Source organism: Lygodium microphyllum, chromosome 12 (assembly GCF_053477565.2).
Source record: "Lygodium microphyllum isolate KBCC chromosome 12, Lygodium_microphyllum_v1.1.10, whole genome shotgun sequence".
NCBI lineage: Eukaryota > Viridiplantae > Streptophyta > Polypodiopsida > Schizaeales > Lygodiaceae > Lygodium > Lygodium microphyllum.
Window position 1 is genome coordinate 5,400,448 of NC_141146.1, and position 17,910 is coordinate 5,418,357.

General features: G+C 45.3%; 1 protein-coding gene across 1 annotated transcript in view; it reads right to left on the reverse strand.

Moving 5' to 3' along the window:
* Positions 1-17,910, reverse strand: part of LOC148027419 (uncharacterized) — a 61,410-nt gene that overhangs the window by 6,062 nt on the left and 37,438 nt on the right. The window contains exon 4 of the mRNA XM_087689105.1: positions 9,219-9,442. Within this exon, the coding sequence (XP_087545231.1) occupies positions 9,219-9,442 (224 nt within the window). The remainder of the gene's footprint in view (positions 1-9,218; positions 9,443-17,910) is intronic.

A 17,910-nucleotide genomic window follows, 5' to 3' on the forward strand; every position in this document is an offset into this window, starting at 1 on the left:
TAGGTCTCATCGGAGTGCTCTCTCCTCCTCCCAGCTCTGTTGGCTGGCCTGTAGAGCTACCTCCTGGCAAATCTTGCTCGACTCTGCTAGGACCTCTGCAACCTCCTCTGTAATATCCCCGTGCCCCATAGGAACCCCATCCCCCCTTTTTCTTTTTTTTTTTCAATTTTTTTTCCCTCTCCCTCCCCCACCGACAATACGTCAGGGAGAGAGAGAGAGGGAGTGAAGTGGGAGAAGGGGAGGGGCATGCAGCCCAGGTGGCGGCGAACCACTGTGCCCCCCCTCTATAAAGACCACCCCCCCTCCCACTCGTCAGACATAGGTTTCCCCCCCCCCCCCCGGTTGCTACAGACGCCACCCCCTGCGCGTCACCCTGTCCAGCAGCCCCCCTCCAACGATCGTTGTGAAAGAGAGAGAGTGAAAAGGAAAAGAAGAAGAAGAGGTAGAGGGAGGAGAGTGAGAGAAGAAGAGAAGGAGAAGAAGAAGAAGAGGAGGAGAAGGAGAAAAAGGAGAGAAGGAGAAAAAGAAGAGAGAGAAAGAGGAGAGGGAGAGAAGGGAAGGAGAGAGAAGAGAAGGAGAAGAAGAGGGAGAGAGAGAAGGAGAAGGGGAAGAAGAAGAAGAATAGGAAGAGAGAAAGAGGAGAGAGAGAAGAAGGGAAGGAGAGAAAAGAGAAGTAGAAGGAGAAGAAGAGGGAGAGAGAGAAGCAGAAGGAGAAGAAGAAGAAGAATAGGAAGAGAGAAAGAGGAGAGGGAGAGAAGAAGGGAAGGAGAGAGAAGAGAAGTAAGGGAAGGAGAGAAAAGAGAAGTAGAAGGAGAAGAAGAGGGAGAGAGAGGAGAAGGAGAAGAAGAAGAAGAATAGGAAGAGAGAAAGAGGAGAGGGAGAGAAGAAGGGAAGGAGAGAGAAGAGAAGTAGAAGGAGAAGAAGAGGGAGAGAGAGAAGGAGAAGGAGAAGAAGAAGAGTAGGAAGAGAGAAAGAGGAGAGGGAGAGAAGAAGGGAAGGAGAGGAAAAGAAGAGAAGGAGAGAGAGAGAGAGAGAGAGAGAGAGCGAGAGAGAGTAGGAGAATAAGAGAAAAGAAGAAGAAGTGGAGGAGAGAGAGAAAGAGTTGGGGGATAAGAGAAAAGAAGAGGAAGAGAGAGAGAGAGAGAGAAAGAAGGAGAGGGAGTGAGATTTGGTGAGAAGCTGCAAGGAGCCACACCCAAACCACCCTCTCGATGAAGGACCCCATCCAGCGGTCTTTCCTACCCGAACCTGTCGACCCGAAAACCGTTAAGGTCCGGACTATCAAATCTCCGCGAGGCAAATGGGTCCCAAGAAGAAGATTGCGGTAAGTGTAGGAGCCAAAACCAGGGGTAATGCTGGAGAGGCGAGTGGAGCGACCAATGCAACAAACACGAATCAAACCCAGGTTTTAAGCTTTAAAATTAATTAGGTATTAGAGATGAAAGGATTGGGGACGTGCATGGAACAAGAACGAGTCTTAGGGTTCTGTTTACTCTAAGTACTAAGTTGCATGCGCGAAATGGTAGAGTTTGGAATTAGCACAAGATTTTATGCATGAAATGATAGCTTTTACACACATAAAATGATAAGGTTATAACCTTACTTCACATAAAATGATAGCTTTTTTAACCAGTTCAGTGCATGAATAGTCATTTAAAATTCACGTTTCGCGATCATGACTAGATGAAACACATGAAATGATAGTTTTCGATGGATAGAAACCTAGATCTTCATGGGATCCAGTGCATTAGGAATAAGTATAATTGCCTGCGAATTGCTTTATCGATCTTGCTGTGGACTATCACAAATGGATATGCTCCTAGTTTAATTGAAGCTGATGACCTAACCCTAAATGGACGGTTGACCCAAGGTTGTAAATCCCTTAAGCAAGTGTTTTGTTACATCCAAGTTAAAATTCTGGTTGTGCATGCAATGGGATTGCGACGCCTTGAAGTAAGAGGTTGTGCATTCAACTGTTTGTTGATGTGGTTTTGGATGCTAATCCAAGTTATTTGTGATTGATGATTGCATGGCCGGGTCTAAGATGACTGATTGCCATGGAAATAAAAGGGATGTTTTCCCTAGTACTTGTTATTAAGCTGGTTGCTTCAGCTGTGATTGATTTCCTAAAGGGATAATTAAGGGAGGATGGAGCTAGCTACCCCCCGCGAACCGCCAAACCCTAATCAAGGGGGTTGTGAATCCGCACCGGGAATGTGGACCGAACCGTCACGAGAGGTCTCTCCGTGGAAATTACTTGACGTAGGAGGACGCTTGGGTGCCAATGGGGGCTCTGGCTGTAAATCCCAGTGCCTCCGGTCCCTACACAAGTATTCTACGTGACTCGAGATGGGATCTCGAGGCCTTGATACTAGTTACAAGGCGGAATCTTGGTAGGATAAACCCTCGGGGTTGTTGCCGGAAGACGGAATGATTTTTCTGCGGAGGCAGAAAGAAGCACTTAATTCTCCTATATGGGCAGGAGACACACATTAATCTGAAGATAAGTTAAGGAAGTGCTTGATCTTGTTTTATCTTATCTTCGTGTCTGTGGCCTAAATTACGTAAAGGGACCTGTGATTAACGGGTTAATTAAGGAAGCTGCCTTTATATGTCAAACATAATGTGGTAGATAATTAAATAACTAAAACAACCCCCGAGGGAAGTATGGTGGATGGACCGATGGGTCTACCCTACGGAAGGGTGGTCTCGGTTAGCCGAGAGCTTTCCTCAAAGGAAATGTTAACGAGAAATATTAGGAAAAAGTCAGTCTATGACCTTAGACAATGTTGACTAGGAACCCGGACTTTAGGTCGATCCTAGTGGGACGGCTGGATAAGTTCCGTTACGGGGCAAACTCGAGAGACCCTAGCTGGTAAACCCCGTGTCATTCCTTGGGAGTGCCGGGCGGCGTCTTCTAGATATATCTCTCGATGGACTGCTAAGACGTGTCCCGCGATTTTAGGAGCTGGCACGTTACAGTTGGTATCAGAGCAAAAGCTCATAATGATACATGATTGATTAATGTTTGGTTCATAGACATATCCTAAACAGAAATAACCTAAGTGGTATGGCTTGATTGTCAGGCACCTTCTGCACCCACGAATGCTGACATGCAAGAGAAGAAGTTCCTTCTCAAGCAAATTAAGCCACCCGAGTTTTATGGCAAGGGAAGGACTGTTCAAGCTGACGCCGAGATCTGGATTGAGTCCATGGAGGACTATTTTCAGGCAGCAGGAACTACACCTGCTAACCAAGCCACGCTCGCCAAACTTAAGCTTACAGGCAAAGCAATACTTTGGTGGAAACAGTAGTGTAGAGACCAAGTGATCTCGGAGAGGACAGTCACTTGGGATAAGCTTAAGGAAGCTATGCGAGGGAGGTATCTGCCACCTGCCTACCGCACACAAAAGATGAATGAATTTTATGACTTGAAGCAGCTAGGATTATCCCTTGAAGCATATTATTCAAAGTTCGTTTCACTCCTAAAGTATGCACTCCCAATGGATATGACACAATAGGTGTCAAAGTTCTGTGCTGGGTTGAATCCACCCATAATACTCGATTGGAATCAATGTGCCCAACGGACTTGCAAGACACATTACTCCGAGCAAATCCAATCATCCAAGAACTTAAATCAGGCAACTATGATGAAGATGACTCACGGGATCAAAACAAGAGGTGTCACAAGTGCGGAGAGATAGGACACATCCGTAAGAGATGCCCCAACCACCGATGTTTCCACTACAATGAACTAGGACACATCCAAACAGATTGTCCTGAGTTGGACCCTGAGAATCAGGAACGTGCGGTCAAACGAAGCCGTCTAAACTCTACTTTTGGCTCATATCATGAACCATATGATGATGAAGGCCTGGAGCTTGTTGTAACCTTTGAGGATGACTAGATATCCTAGAAAGATTCTCTTGAGGTAATAAGTCTTGTACTTGGAATAAATCCTATTGAACCCTATGAGTTATGGCAAGTTGTTTATTTAAGATGAGAATTTGAGTAATCAGAGTTGCACAGCGGAAGCGTGATGGGTCCTAACCCACAAGTTTTAAAACCCAATGATAACTAGTTATCAATAAATCCTAAGTGCATTCGAGATGAGGACATCTCAATTCCTCTAAGGGGGAGAGGATGTAATATCCCCGTGCCCCATAGGAAAACACCCCCCCCCCCTTTTTCTTTTTTTTTTCAAATTTTTTTCCCTCTCCCTCCCCCCCGACAGTACGTCGGGGAGAGAGAGAGAGGGAGTGAAGTGGGAGAAGGGGAGGGGCATGCAGCCCAAGTGGCGGCGGACCACTACGCCCCCCCTCTATAAAGACCACCCCCCCTCCCGCTCGTCAGATACACGTTCCCCTCTCCCCCCTCCCGCTCGTCAGATACAGGTTCCCCTCTCTCCCCCCTCCCCCGGTTGCTACAGATGCCACCCCCCTGCACGTCACCCTGTCCAGCAGCCCCCTCCAACGATCGTTGTAAAAGAGGGAGAGTAGGAAGGAAAAGAAGAAGAAGAGGTAGAAGGAGGAGAGGGAGAGAAGAAGAGAAGGAGAAGAAGAAGAAGAAGAAGAAGAGGAGAAGGAGAAAAAGGAGAGAAGAAGAAAAAGAAGAGAGAGAAAGAGGAGAGGGAGAGAAGGGAAGGAGAGAGGAGAAGTAGAAGGAGAAGAAGAGGGAGAGAGAGAAGGAGAAGGGGAAGAAGAAGAAGAATAGGAAGAGAGAAAGAGGAGAGAGAGAAGAAGGGAAGGAGAGAAAAGAGAAGTAGAAGGAGAAGAAGAGGGAGAGAGAGAAGGAGAAGGAGAAGAAGAAGAATAATAGGAAGAGAGAAAAAGGAGAGGGAGAAAAGAAGGGAAGGAGAGAGAAGAGAAGTAAGGGAAGGAGAGAAAAGAGAAGTAGAAGGAGAAGAAGAGGGAGAGAGAGGAGAAGGAGAAGAAGAAGAAGAATAGGAAGAGAGAAAGAGAAGAGGGAGAGAAGAAGGGAAGGAGAGAGAAGAGAAGTAGAAGGAGAAGAAGAGGGAGAGAGAGAAGGAGAAGGAGAAGAAGAAGAGAGAAAGAGGAGAGGGAGAGAAGAAGGGAAGGAGAGAAAAAGAAGAGAAGGAGAGAGAGAGAGAGAGTAGGAGAATAAGAGAAAAGAAGAAGTGGAGGAGAGAGAAAGAGTAGGGGAATAAGAGAAAAGAAGAAGTGGAGGAGAGAGAAAGAGTAGGGGAATAAGAGAAAAGAAGAGGGAGAGAGAGAGAGAGAGAGAGAGAGAGAGAGAGGGAGTGAGATTTGGTGAGAAGTTGCAAGGAGCCACACCCAAACCACCCTCTCGGCGAAGGACCCCATCCAGTGGTCTTTCCTACCCGAACCTGTCGACCCGAAAACCGTTAAGGTCCGGACTGTCAAATCTCCGCGAGGCAAATGGGTCCCAAGAAGAAGGTCGCGGTAAGCGTAGGAGCCAAAGCCACCGGTAATGCTGGAGAGGCGAGTGGAGCAACCAACGCAACAAACACGAATCAAACCCAGATTTTAATTAGGTATTAGAGATGAAAGGATTGGGGACGTACAAGGAACAAGAACGAGTCTTAGGGTTCTGTTTACTCTAAGTACTAAGTTGCATGCGCGAAACGGTAGAGTTTGGAATTCGCACAAGATTTTATGCATGAAATGATAGCTTTTACACACATAAAATGATAAGATTATCGCCTTATTTCACATAAAATGATAGCTTTTTTAACCAGTTCAGTGCATGAATAGTCATTTAGAATTCACGTTTCGCGATCATGACTAGATGAAACACATGAAATGATAGTTTCCAATGGATAGAAACCTAGATCTTCACGGGATCCGGTGCATTAGGAATAAGTATAATTGCCTGCGAATTGTTTTATCGATCTTGCTGTGGACTATCACAAATGGATATGCTCCTAGTTTAATTGAAGCTGATGACCTAACCCTAAATGGACGGTTGACCCAAGGTTGTAAATCCCTTAAGCAAGTGTTTTGTTACATCCAAGTTAAAATTCTGGTTGTGCATACAATGGGATTGCGACGCCTTGAAGTAAGAGGTTGTGCATTCAACTGTTTGTTGATGTGGTTTTGTGCTAATCCAAGTTGTTTGTGATTGATGATTGAATGGCCGGGTCTGAGATGACTGATTGCCGTGGAAATAAAAGGGATGTTTTTCCTAGTAATTGTTATTAAGTTGGTTGCTTCAGCTGTGGTTGATTTCCTAAAGGGATAATTAAGGGAGGATGGCGCTAGCTACCCCCCGCGAACCGCCAAACCCTAATCAAGGGGGTTGTGAATCCGCGCCGGGAATGTGGACCGAACCCGTCGCGAGAGGTCTCTCCGTGGAAATTACTTGACGTAGGAGGACGCTTGGGTGCCAGTGGGAGCTTTGGCCGTAAATCCCAATACCTCCGGGCCCTACACAAGTGTTCTACGTGACTCGAGATGGGATCTCAAGGCCTTGATACTAGTTACAAGGCGGAATCTTGGTAGGTAAACCCTCGGGGTTGTTGCCGAGAGACGGAAGGATTTTTCTGTGGAGGCAGAAAGAATCACTTAATTCTCCTGTATGGGCAGGAGACACACATTAATCTGAAGATAAGTTAAGGAAGTGCTTGATCTTGTTTTATCTTGTCTTCGTGTCTGTGGCCTAAATAACGTAAAGGAACCTGTGATTAACGGATTAATTAAGGAAGCTGCCTTTATATGTCAAACATAATGTGGTAGGTAATTAGATAACTAAAACAACCCCCGAGGGAAGCGTGGTGGATGGACCGATGGGTCTACCCTACGGAAGGGTGGTCTCGGTTAGCTGAGAGCTTTCCTCAAAGGAAATGTTAACGAGAAAGGTTAGAAAAAAATCAGTCTATGACCTTAGATAATGTTGACTAGGAACCTGGACTTTAGGTCGATCCTAGTGGGAACGGCCGGATAAGTTCCGTTGCGGGGCAGACTCGAGAGACCCTAGCTGGTAAACCCCGTGTCATTCCTTGGGAGTGCCGGGCGGCGTCTTCTAGATATATCTCTCGATGGACTGCTAAGACGTGTCCCGCGATTTGAGGAGCGGGCACATTACATCCTCTGTGATCCTGTCCCTTCTGCCCTACTCCCTAGATCAAAGCTGCTCAATCTGCCTCTTCACCTCCTCCCTCCTGTAAATTGAGTCAGATATCCGACAAGATCGTATACCCAAGGCTGACATTGAGCGGTCAAGTGCCAAGAGAACCGGGCAGTGATCAAACAGAGTGGTACCGACTAACTGCCCTACCTGGCCTCCGCGAGAACACCCCCACTCTCCCATATAGAACCTGTCCACCACTTCAACAAAACTCCGCCCAACCGCCTGTATCCCCAAGAGAAATCCTGCGACCTCTCCCTCCTGTGGAAAGCTGGATCCCTCCAAGTATCGCGTGCTCCTACTGCGAGGATGAAGACCTCCCATGCCTCCTCCCCTACCATACCTTGGTAGTTTCTGTCTCTGCCCTAGTGGTCCTCTAGGGTCTCCAGGTTGTTGAAGTCTCCTCCAACAATCCAAGAGTCCACCTTTGGGAGCCTTGCTACGATCTCCACCCAGAACCTATTGCGTGCCCTAACCTCCGTAGAGACATAGACACTGAGGACTTCGAGGCACGAGTCCCCAATATCCAACCTAATCCATAGAACCCTCCCTGCCACAATCGCTCCATAATCTCGTACACAGGCGGTAAGGCTCGAGCCAATAGAGGTGTATACGCCTCCACTTCTGCCATGGGCACCAATGGCATACTCCCAGTAAGTGTGTGACCTTCCTGGGAGAACCTTCCCTACCCGATGGGCCTGGGCGGGGGTGAGCTTGTGCTCCTACAAAAGTAGGATATCTATCCATCTAGCAAGGGCCGACTACAACTCTTGCCGAAAAATCAACTTCCCTGGAACCACGTGCCCCACTGTAGTGGAGACTATTCACATTCCAGGATGCAAGGTGTAAGCTCATGGGGAAACCTGTCACTGACCGAATAGGCATCTATTCGGTGTAGAAACTACTGATGAAGAGGAAGAACTATGGGACATGCGAATATGCTTTGCCGCACGCCTCGACGGCGAACTCCAGTCCCCCATGGTGCGGACCATGGTGGTGATAGATACTCTAGGTGGTACCACCAATGCATCTATCAGCCAAGCTAAGAGTCGTGACTCTGTACACTGGTAAAAACGGGCCGCCTGTGCTAGAGGCCACTCAATCACATCCATCGGAGCTCTCCACTATGGAGGGGCTCGAAAGATAATGCTCAAGTGTGGGACCTCGGCACCAGCCCACCAGTTAATGTCCATCATGCAACCTGGCCATTGCTGTGCAAACAGTGCTAGTCCTCCTTCTCCCATCCACTGGGAGATGTGGTCCACCACCTGACTCTTCACCTCCTCCTCTATCTGTGTCGTCGTCCGTTCCCCTGAGTGAGAGGACTGAAGGAAGAAGACGTAGTTTGGTCCATCCAGAGGTGCTAGTAGATGGACCTTGCCACTCCTTGACTTGCGTACCACGAAGATCCCCACCTCCAAAGGTAGTGGGAACTCTCTGCGCTCCGCAACTCTCAGGTAGGACCACGGGCCACCGTGGAAGAACTCCTGTGGTAATAGCTGTGCCTGTCTCGGGAAAGTGTGACGGGCTGTAGGGACAGATGAGCTGGTGGCTGTGTGGGGAGGGGGAGGGCAAGACTGCTGGTGAGAGGAGGATAATGGAAGAGTTAGGAAACACCCTTTTCAAGTAGTCCCAATTCAGTTATACCCAGCCTTCTTACTCTTTAATACTACCTGGAAGGTCATTGCCGACAAATTATCCACCTCTACATGGGCTATTGGGGCTGTAATCTGTTGTTATTTTGTATCCCTACTAATGTAGTTTGCAGACTAAGACTGATCAACTAGCTAATGCAGATAATCATCTGACTGATTTGGGGAAGATATTACTCATTGATCGAGCTGCAGTAGGCAGGCAACTATTACACAGTACTAACAGTTGGGTGGCCTCTGCGGTGGTCTTTGACATGCTTGGTGTATATGCATCATATAAGTTACAAAATTAAACAGCAGTTTGAAACATCATGTCAGATTGTATATAACTATGTTTGACCACCAGAACTGTTGTTGACACATAAATATTCTACCTCTTACTGCTAACCCCAAAACTATGGAACTGCAAATAAATTATTTTAAATTTAACTACAACCACACTCCATATAAGCTATGTACCTGTGAATGCGTTAATCCACATAGACCGGCCTTAGAGGCACTATATGCAGCTGTACCAGGTTCGCTTTGCAAAGCACGAGTGCTAGAAATATGGATGATACTTGATTCACCAGGTACCAAATAAGGAAGGGCATATTCGGACATGTAAAATGCGCCATTCAGATTTGTTGCAATAGTATTTGCAAAATTCACCAACCGATCTCCATCTTTTGGTGCAGTTCTTGCTGAAACAGGTAAATCTTGTTAGCTAACAACTTCACAATTGCTTATTTACAACTATAAACACGTAAGAAATTATGACAACTTTTCTTTCATGATTTTGTCTCTTTGGATCTTTCGCTTTCCAAGCAGAAATTCCATTTGAATATAACTACCAATTGGTTAAACACGCCATTCCCATGGACAGTAAGTGAACTGCATAGGGGACCGTTAAATATTTTATTACTACAACTCTACCAAACATATTAAGTCGAAGCCCATTTATCATATCCATATTTTGACACAACTTTATTGATTGTCCATCTTTTATTGACGGTGACATTTAATACCATAGGAATTCCTAATAGCTAGAATATATATCCTTTGGGGATCACTTTATAGCCTTGATCTAGCAGCCATCTCAAAACTTCCTGATCAATTAGGCCTTCGATCCCTACCTTGTTGTAAGGGACCCAAGGCCAAGGCCCAAAACCAAGGGTGTAATTTGAAGTTCTCCTTAAGCAAGTGATTTGTATATCGGTTGAGAATCAATGACTCATTGGAAAGGGAGATGCCTTGGAGGGAGCCTTGGTTTACTTATTCTTGGATAAGATTTAAAGATCCCTTCCACATGACACACTTACATATTTTTGAGTGATCTACCAGCTGACCCTTGCAGTTGTTTGACTTTTCCTGGCTTAAGGCTTTTAAGCATAACTAACAAATAAATGGTAAGAGCATAGCTATTACTTTCAGTTTCTTATAATTATATGTAGAAATTAGTCATATTTACCCTAGCTCTTTGTCTTTGAGAACACACATTGCTGTCTTGCTATTGTACTACTTGTGTCACACACAAACTCCAACCTTTCAGCCTTGAGCACACTACTATCCTCCACAGCCTACTCAATGAGCTCTGCCATGGATGATATGGAGGCAAAGCTGTAGGTAATATTTCCCTCACCTAAGCAGGCGATCTGCAAGGTATATTACATTGGAAGAGTTTCCATCTATGTGACTACTCTACAAGAGAATATAGGATGAAACCCAAGTATTGCATTGGTGCTAGGTAACTAAACCATCAAGACATCATATTCCACATATGTGCTCTCTTTATCAACCTACAACATTTTGCTATAGTGTACCTCTAGCAATTAAGAGAAGGATGCACTACATTGATATGTCTTAAATGTAGTCCTTGCTTCAAATGGGCTATAGAGGATAGTGCACCATTCCATCCTTGTAATTGCTGGACAAGGGGACATACAGACCTCGGAGTGTGCCATCTCCACATTATTGACAGTAGGGTATGGTGCAAACAAATTTGACATTACTGTTTGTAATGGAAAAAATGGTGATGGTGCCATGACAATTGTTCCCACAAGACTTACAAAATAATAGATGCTTATCTATTTGGTCAGCCACTTTTTTGTGGATCATTATTGGTTCTTCTGTCTCTTTCTTTTTTATCTCTACACCTACAAATATATCATTATAAATTGTATACCCAAGTCAAGGAATTAACATTATTGGTTCCTGTGTCCCTTTCCTTTTTATCTCTACACCTACAAATATATCATTATAAATTTTATACCCAAGTCAAGAAATTAACATCTCACACAAACATTGAATGTTGTCCTTGTGTCTTCTTAGCTATATGTATGCTCTACATGTGTGTGTCCCTTCTGAGAAGAGACAACAAGAACCCCCTCTACAAAGGAAGTACTATGAAACTAGTCAAACAACCAAGCATAATTCAATAGCTAACATTCAAGTTCATAGAACATAGGTGTAGTAGGCTATGAGATCACTTGCTACACAAAATGTAAGTATTTTTTAGGCAGCTTGTTTAGGAACAAAGCAACCTCATCATCAAGGGACTTAGGAGCCCCTACAGTGGAGAATTCAGCAAGAAGTCATCAATACTCAACCAACTTGACCGTAAGGTCATCCCAATCAATGATTTTGAATTTTTTGAGCTCATGGTCGAGGTTTATACAACAAGTTCTATCACGAGCCACATAGCCATCAGTCAAGTGTTTCCACCACTTTGAAGCTAGGTCAAAGTGTGGTATCTATGATTGGAATTTAACTAAGAGACTTTGCATCAACTCGATGATAGCGGAGGCATTTCTAACCTTCCATGAGCAAACAAGCTTTGGTGAAACAAGGCATGGGTCTAGTTGGGGTTTCAAACCTTGGACAAGGTCCCACAAGTTCTAAGAGTGAAGAACATATCTCATTAGATTTGGACCAAGTGGTATAGTTAGACCCATTAGAGCAAGTCTTGTCAATGAAAGCATACATGTCTAATAAGGATGAAGAACTATGAGGTGTTTGAGGGTAAGGTGGATAGTAAGGGTAGGGAGGGGGATATTGTGGATAGACAAGAATAGGTGAAGAGGAACCCACAATTACTTGTGGAGCAAGCACGGGGACTCTCAAACCTTGCCCAACTGTCAACTAAGGCACAGTAGCATAACTAGATGGTCCACTAGGAATTGCCATGGTAGCAAACTGTCGTATCAACTGGTCCACAATTGGATAAGCAGTAGAAGGTAACCATGCTATGAGTATCCCAAAGGTGTGTAAGGTAGAGGCTAAGCCTCCCCCAAAGGTGTATGAGCACCACCAAGAATTGAAAATGTAGATGTCCTAAAGGTTGTGCCTATGTTTGAAGAAACCTCCGGTGTTGTGTGTGCAATGGCATGCAGAGTCTAAAATGGAAATGTAAATGGTATGAATGGTAAAGGCGATGCAATGATAGAAATGGATGGGATGGGTGCGTTTTGAAACTATGGTATAAATGATTATCAAAATGCATTAATTTGATTTTGTTGATTTAATAAAGGAAATTGAAATAAAGATGATGATGTGGAATGCATAGAAGATGAAACACCATACTCATTCTAACTTTCAAAAGCATAATTCGAAGGGGAGGAAGGAGAAGAAGAGTTACCAATCTTATTCTTATAATCAACTCTTTGTGTATTAACACACAAAAATGGATCTTCAAGAGGACTTTTACCATGATCAGTATATGGCACTCTAGCTTCAGCTTTATTTTTACCAAAATGCTATAAAGGCAGTGAAGTAAAAGAGGAGGAAGGAACAAAAGTGGAAACTTGTATGCCTTGGATCGGAGTAGTAGGAATAATCTGAAAGTGATAGACATACTCTGAATCTCTTTCTCCAAGAGAAGAGAATCCCTAACGAAGGTCTCAACAGCCCTGTAGCATCATCAAATTTATGTGTAATATTTGACAAGAAAGAATTAATTATACCTTCATTGAGTATATATTGTCAAAAGGCTACTCTTTCATCAAGCTCTTTGATCTTCTTGGTTCTGTGAGCCATGATCAGCTACAGCTCCTTGATAGCTTCAAGATAACCCGAAGTATCTCCACTTGTCTTGGAACCTTATAAAGTAGGATGTGGAGCCCACTCCTGCTCAATTCTCAGCAATGGCTACTTTGGAGACTAAGCCATTGCAGAAGTGTTTGATGCCATCCTCCCTCTATAGTTCTTGTTTCTAAAGACACAGTTTTCAAATCAAGGACCTAGGTCTCTTCGGTAAGCACCTAGCCCTAATATCATGTCAAGAAATGCTCATCTACAAAATACAAACGTAATCGTATAACAAACGCACAAAGTGATAAAGAAACCTCGTTAGGGTTACTGTTAAGACAAAAACAATGACTACAAAGATGAATAACAAATGAATAGAAACAATGCTCAATGCAGCGGACACACTATGAAAGGTGAAGACTAGCCCTTGAATTGTTAGTCTACCTGATTTAGTCATGTCATTGTCATCTCTTGGTTGTGAGCTCCTATCAGAGTTTGATGGAGACATGGCAGCTCTGGCAGTTTAATGTGCATTTCTCCCATTTTAGGTACATTTCTTGTGTATTTCCCTAGTCTATCATGAGGCTTTCCCCTCTAGTCAATGCCAAATTGCTCCACGGCTGCTGGATATTTTTGTCATAATTTTTTCCATTTTTTTCAGTAATCGGACTACATTTATTGCAGCCATTTTTGTGCATTTGCTGCAGTCGGCCAGATTTAGGGCCTCTTGCAGCAGCAGTCAACCAGATTTGGAGGGTGCTGGCTATTTATAGCACCTCATTGATGGCTCATGTTCACTTCTGCAGGTTATCTTCAACACACTCCTCTCCAACACTCTCCAACATTGGGTGCTGCCTTCATCATCTCAGCCTGATCTAGTGCTCTCTCTCTCTCTCTCTCTCTCTTTTTTTTCGTAAAAGGTAATTGTATTAATTACGAAAAAAATACAAGATTACTTGATTACAAGATACATGACGACAATCCAAGCCATCATGTGAAGAGGTTCTAAGTACTACAAGTTACAATGTCATGGCAAGGATGCGGAGGAAATTGCCATATGCCAGGGACGGAAGTCCTCCGTAGAGAGCAAATCAGAACGATGGAGAAGAGCTAACTGCCAATACAAGAGGCCCTTAAGCCTCACAATATGCCGCTGAACATTATAGGCGGAGTCAAACAGAAAAGCATTCCGAATGGTCCAGTTATGCCAACAGCCCCAGTATCGAAGAAAGTGATACATGAGCTTCATATGTGGCTGTGCAGGAGTAGAGTATTTGGGCTGGCCAAAAACCCAATCAAAGGGGCACAGGGTGATACCAACCACCCCTCGCCAAACAGCCGACAAAAATAACCAGACTTTCTTAGCGACGGGGCAAGAAATAAATCAGTGGCGGGCGGATTCCATAGTAGTGGTGCAAAAGAAACAGGTGCCATTGGAGATTCGTCGCTTGGAAAGAGCCGAAGCAAGCGGAAGACCCCCAATCATCACTCTCCAAAGAAAGACTTTATATTTAAAGGGTGTCTTGTTCAACCAGCCCTCCATCACAGTTGCCCTCCACCATGACCGGGATTTACGCAATCCCCATAAAGCATTCGCTTTAGTAACTAGCCATTGATGATCTTTAATCAGAAGATGATACACTTGGTTAGCAGAAGCTTTGCTCAAATTCAGCCGGCCTTGTAGGTCCCAATCCTGCCAGGGATGATCCGATGCAAGAGCAGGAAAGGGTTGTCTGCTCTGGAGCACCGTCAAAAGCTGTTCCCATAAAGGCCTATATCCACGAGGGATCCTGAAAAGCCTCCTAGCTGTACGAAACGATATAAGCACATTGCGACTGGCAAGGGTGGCATCCGCAACCGAAGACAAGCCCAAACGTGCCATCCGGTTGAATTGTGGTCTAAGCTCATGTTTACCTTCCCACGAAAGTAAACGCGAGACTGCCAGTAATTCCAATTGAAAAGAGTTAGTAGCCAAGCGATCCTCCGTTGGATGCCACTGAGCCTTTTGAAGGACGTGTTTCCAGGAACATACCAAATGAGTAAGCAGCGATGAAGAAGAACTGGAGAACCACGAATCAGCATTAAGAACATGCCACCAAGAACTCCGGATTTGGGTATTGCCATGCAGAAGCCCATGGCCCTCAAGGAAATAACGGGCTATAGCGACCCACGGATGATGATCCGAGCACATGGCGCGGAAAAGAGACCAACGAAGTGCCTGCATGTGAGTTTGGGCATCTAAAATAGCTCCGCCACCCATGCGTTTGGGGGTGCACGCATGCGACCACGAGATCTAGGAAATACCTGCATGCAATGAGTCCTTCTTCCATAGCATGAAGCGAATAGACTGAGTAAGAGCATTCAGAGTCGTAGTAGTCCAGGGCAACAATGGCAAGAAATATGTGAGCATTGGCAACATAATTATCTGGGCTACTTTGAGGCGAACATGGAAGGGCCAGGCCTGAGACTTCCAATACATAAACTTAGCCACCATTTTCTGAGAAATCCACTGCAGAAGCTGCTTTGGGGGAACATCAACACCCAAAGGGTATCCAAGATGCCTGACAATGGAGCCACGAGGAACAACCAGACCCTGACAGTCCAAGGACTGCAAATCCGACTCCGTGCAGCTTAGAATGGTTGATTTGAGCGCATTGATACGAAGGCCTGACGCCTGACCAAAGAGACCCCAAACATCCAATGCTTTTCGAAGGTTATCCTTGTCCGCACGCAAAATCATAAAGGTATCATCCGCCAGGGATTGGCTAATGAAGTGCTGTCCTGTAGGAAGCGACAGTCCGGCCAACTGAGAAGAGGCGGCCATATGTGATAACATGGAAAGAACTGGATGTGTCGCAAGGGCAAAGAATAAAGGGCTCAAAGGGCACCCCTGTCTGACAGAACGGGCAAGGACAAATGGCTCAGTAACACCTCCGTTTAGCATGACTCGCGAAGACGCCGCAGCACTAATGGTGTAGATTAGACGAGACATCTGAGCACCAAAGCCCATAGCAGACATAAGTTCAGCAACGAAAGACCAGTCCAGATAGTCAAAAGCCTTTTCCAGGTCCAGTTGAATCAGTACTACCTCCTGATTAGAATGCCTGGCATAATCAATGGCCAATTGGGCATTCAAAACATTGTGTAGAATATTTCGGCCCTTAATGAAACCATACTGGAGAGGGTGCACAAGGGCAGGGAGATGGTTATGGAGCCGATTCGCCATTACTTTGGAAAAGATTTTGTACATTGAACCCATCAAAGAAATTGGGCGCCACTATATCAACTTAGATGGCGAAGGAACTTTTGGAAGCAGTTTAATAAGTCCTTGTTTCCATGAGGGAGGCATGATCCCCGTTTCCCACACCTGCTGAAACAAAGCCTGCAATGGTTTCGCCAGTTGGGTAGCGAAAGCTTCAAAGAACTCATTGGTGAGACCATCCCAACCCAAACTTTTATCTTTGGGCAAGTGTAACAAGACGTCCATAACCTCTGCCTCACCAATATCTGACTCCATAGTAGCTTGCATGTCCTGCGGAAGCTCATTGCGGACCAGGTCATAAAAAACCGAACGGGCCTGAGTAATTTGGGCTGAAGGTGGAGAAGCGGAACCGAGAAGGTCACGGAAATAATTCCTGCACATATGCACAATAGTCTGTGGATCCAGGATAAGGTGGCCTTCTGCATCCTCGAGTCTGGTCATATTCTCTCAAGCAGGAGAGGCATGGAGAGCTCGAAAGAACTTATGGGTCTGACATGCACTATCTTGCAAAGTCTCTGTCAGATATTGCAATTTGGCCTGCTGATACGATTTTAACTGGAATTCTTTAATAAGATCGGCCACCCACATGGCCAGTGCAAGCAGAAATGCATCATCCGGAGTGTCCACCAGCAGGGAGCGAACCAAAACCAACAGGTCCTCCGCTGCCTGTCGACGGCGCCGACAAAGAGAGGCATGATAGATCCCATACTGCCGAGCAACCCGCTGCACATTAGAGAGCAATCTTTCAAATGACGCAGTGCCCTGAGAGGAAAAGTCCAAGAAGAATCTGTCAAGCAATTGCTGCATATAGCCCTAAAAAATTGCATGCTTCAAGTAGGACGAATTGAAACGCAAAGGGAGTCTCTCCAGAAATTGCTTGAAAGGTGCAATGGGTTGTGCAAGCAACTCGAACTGCAGAGAGAAATGGTCCGACAAGGCATATTGCTGCAACACTTTTATTTCGAGCATCTCAGGCAGAAAATCATCATTCTGCATGATATATATACGGTCCAACCGCGACCATGTTGTTGCATACTGGGCCGAATGGAAAGTAAATCCTGTAGAAGACGGGTGTAGCCAGGACCAGAGATCTTGCTTAAGGACAGCAAGAGCCAACTCATGCCACATACGACTTTCCGGCGCATCCATTACCGAGTGCTCCGATGTGGACTGGGAAGAATCAACACACATATTGAAATCCCCCATGAAGAAGCCCCGTCTGCCAAGTGACAAGGAAGTCTGCAAAGTCTGGCAAAGCTCCCGGCGAGATAACGAATCATTCGGAGCATAGAGACCAAGTAACCATAAGATTTTCCCTTCGAATAAAATTTCAACCACCAAAAAGCGGCCATGAACATCATTTTTAATAAGAACAGGCTGATATTTGGCATGTACAATCATGAGCACACCCGAATAATGCATGGCCTGTGTTCCTGCATAGAACAAACGAAAGCCATGGCAATCCACAACTTTTCCGGCGTCACCGTGACTCTTGTGCTCAACAGCGCACAGGACATCCCACTGATTCTCATACAATGCAGTCCACATGGCATGTTGCTTGTGTCGAGAACAAATTCCTCGCACATTCCACGTGGCTATTTTCATGTGTATGCAAAACACAATCAGGTACGAGGCACAGCTTGCCTCGATTTGACTTTGTCGGCGAGAATGTCCAGGACTCCCTCATCCAAGAAATCCGCCAACACCGCAAAAGAGTTCTGAGGACCAGATTTGGAAGTAGACGGCATATCTGCTTGCTTGGGGTTGGAACGTGGATAACGACGGTCCCACGGGGTAATGACGTTGCCTCTGGTATCAAAAGCCAGCTTTGCAGGTGGACCCTTTAGACGATCCGAATACATTTTCCTGGCGGGCTGAGGACGG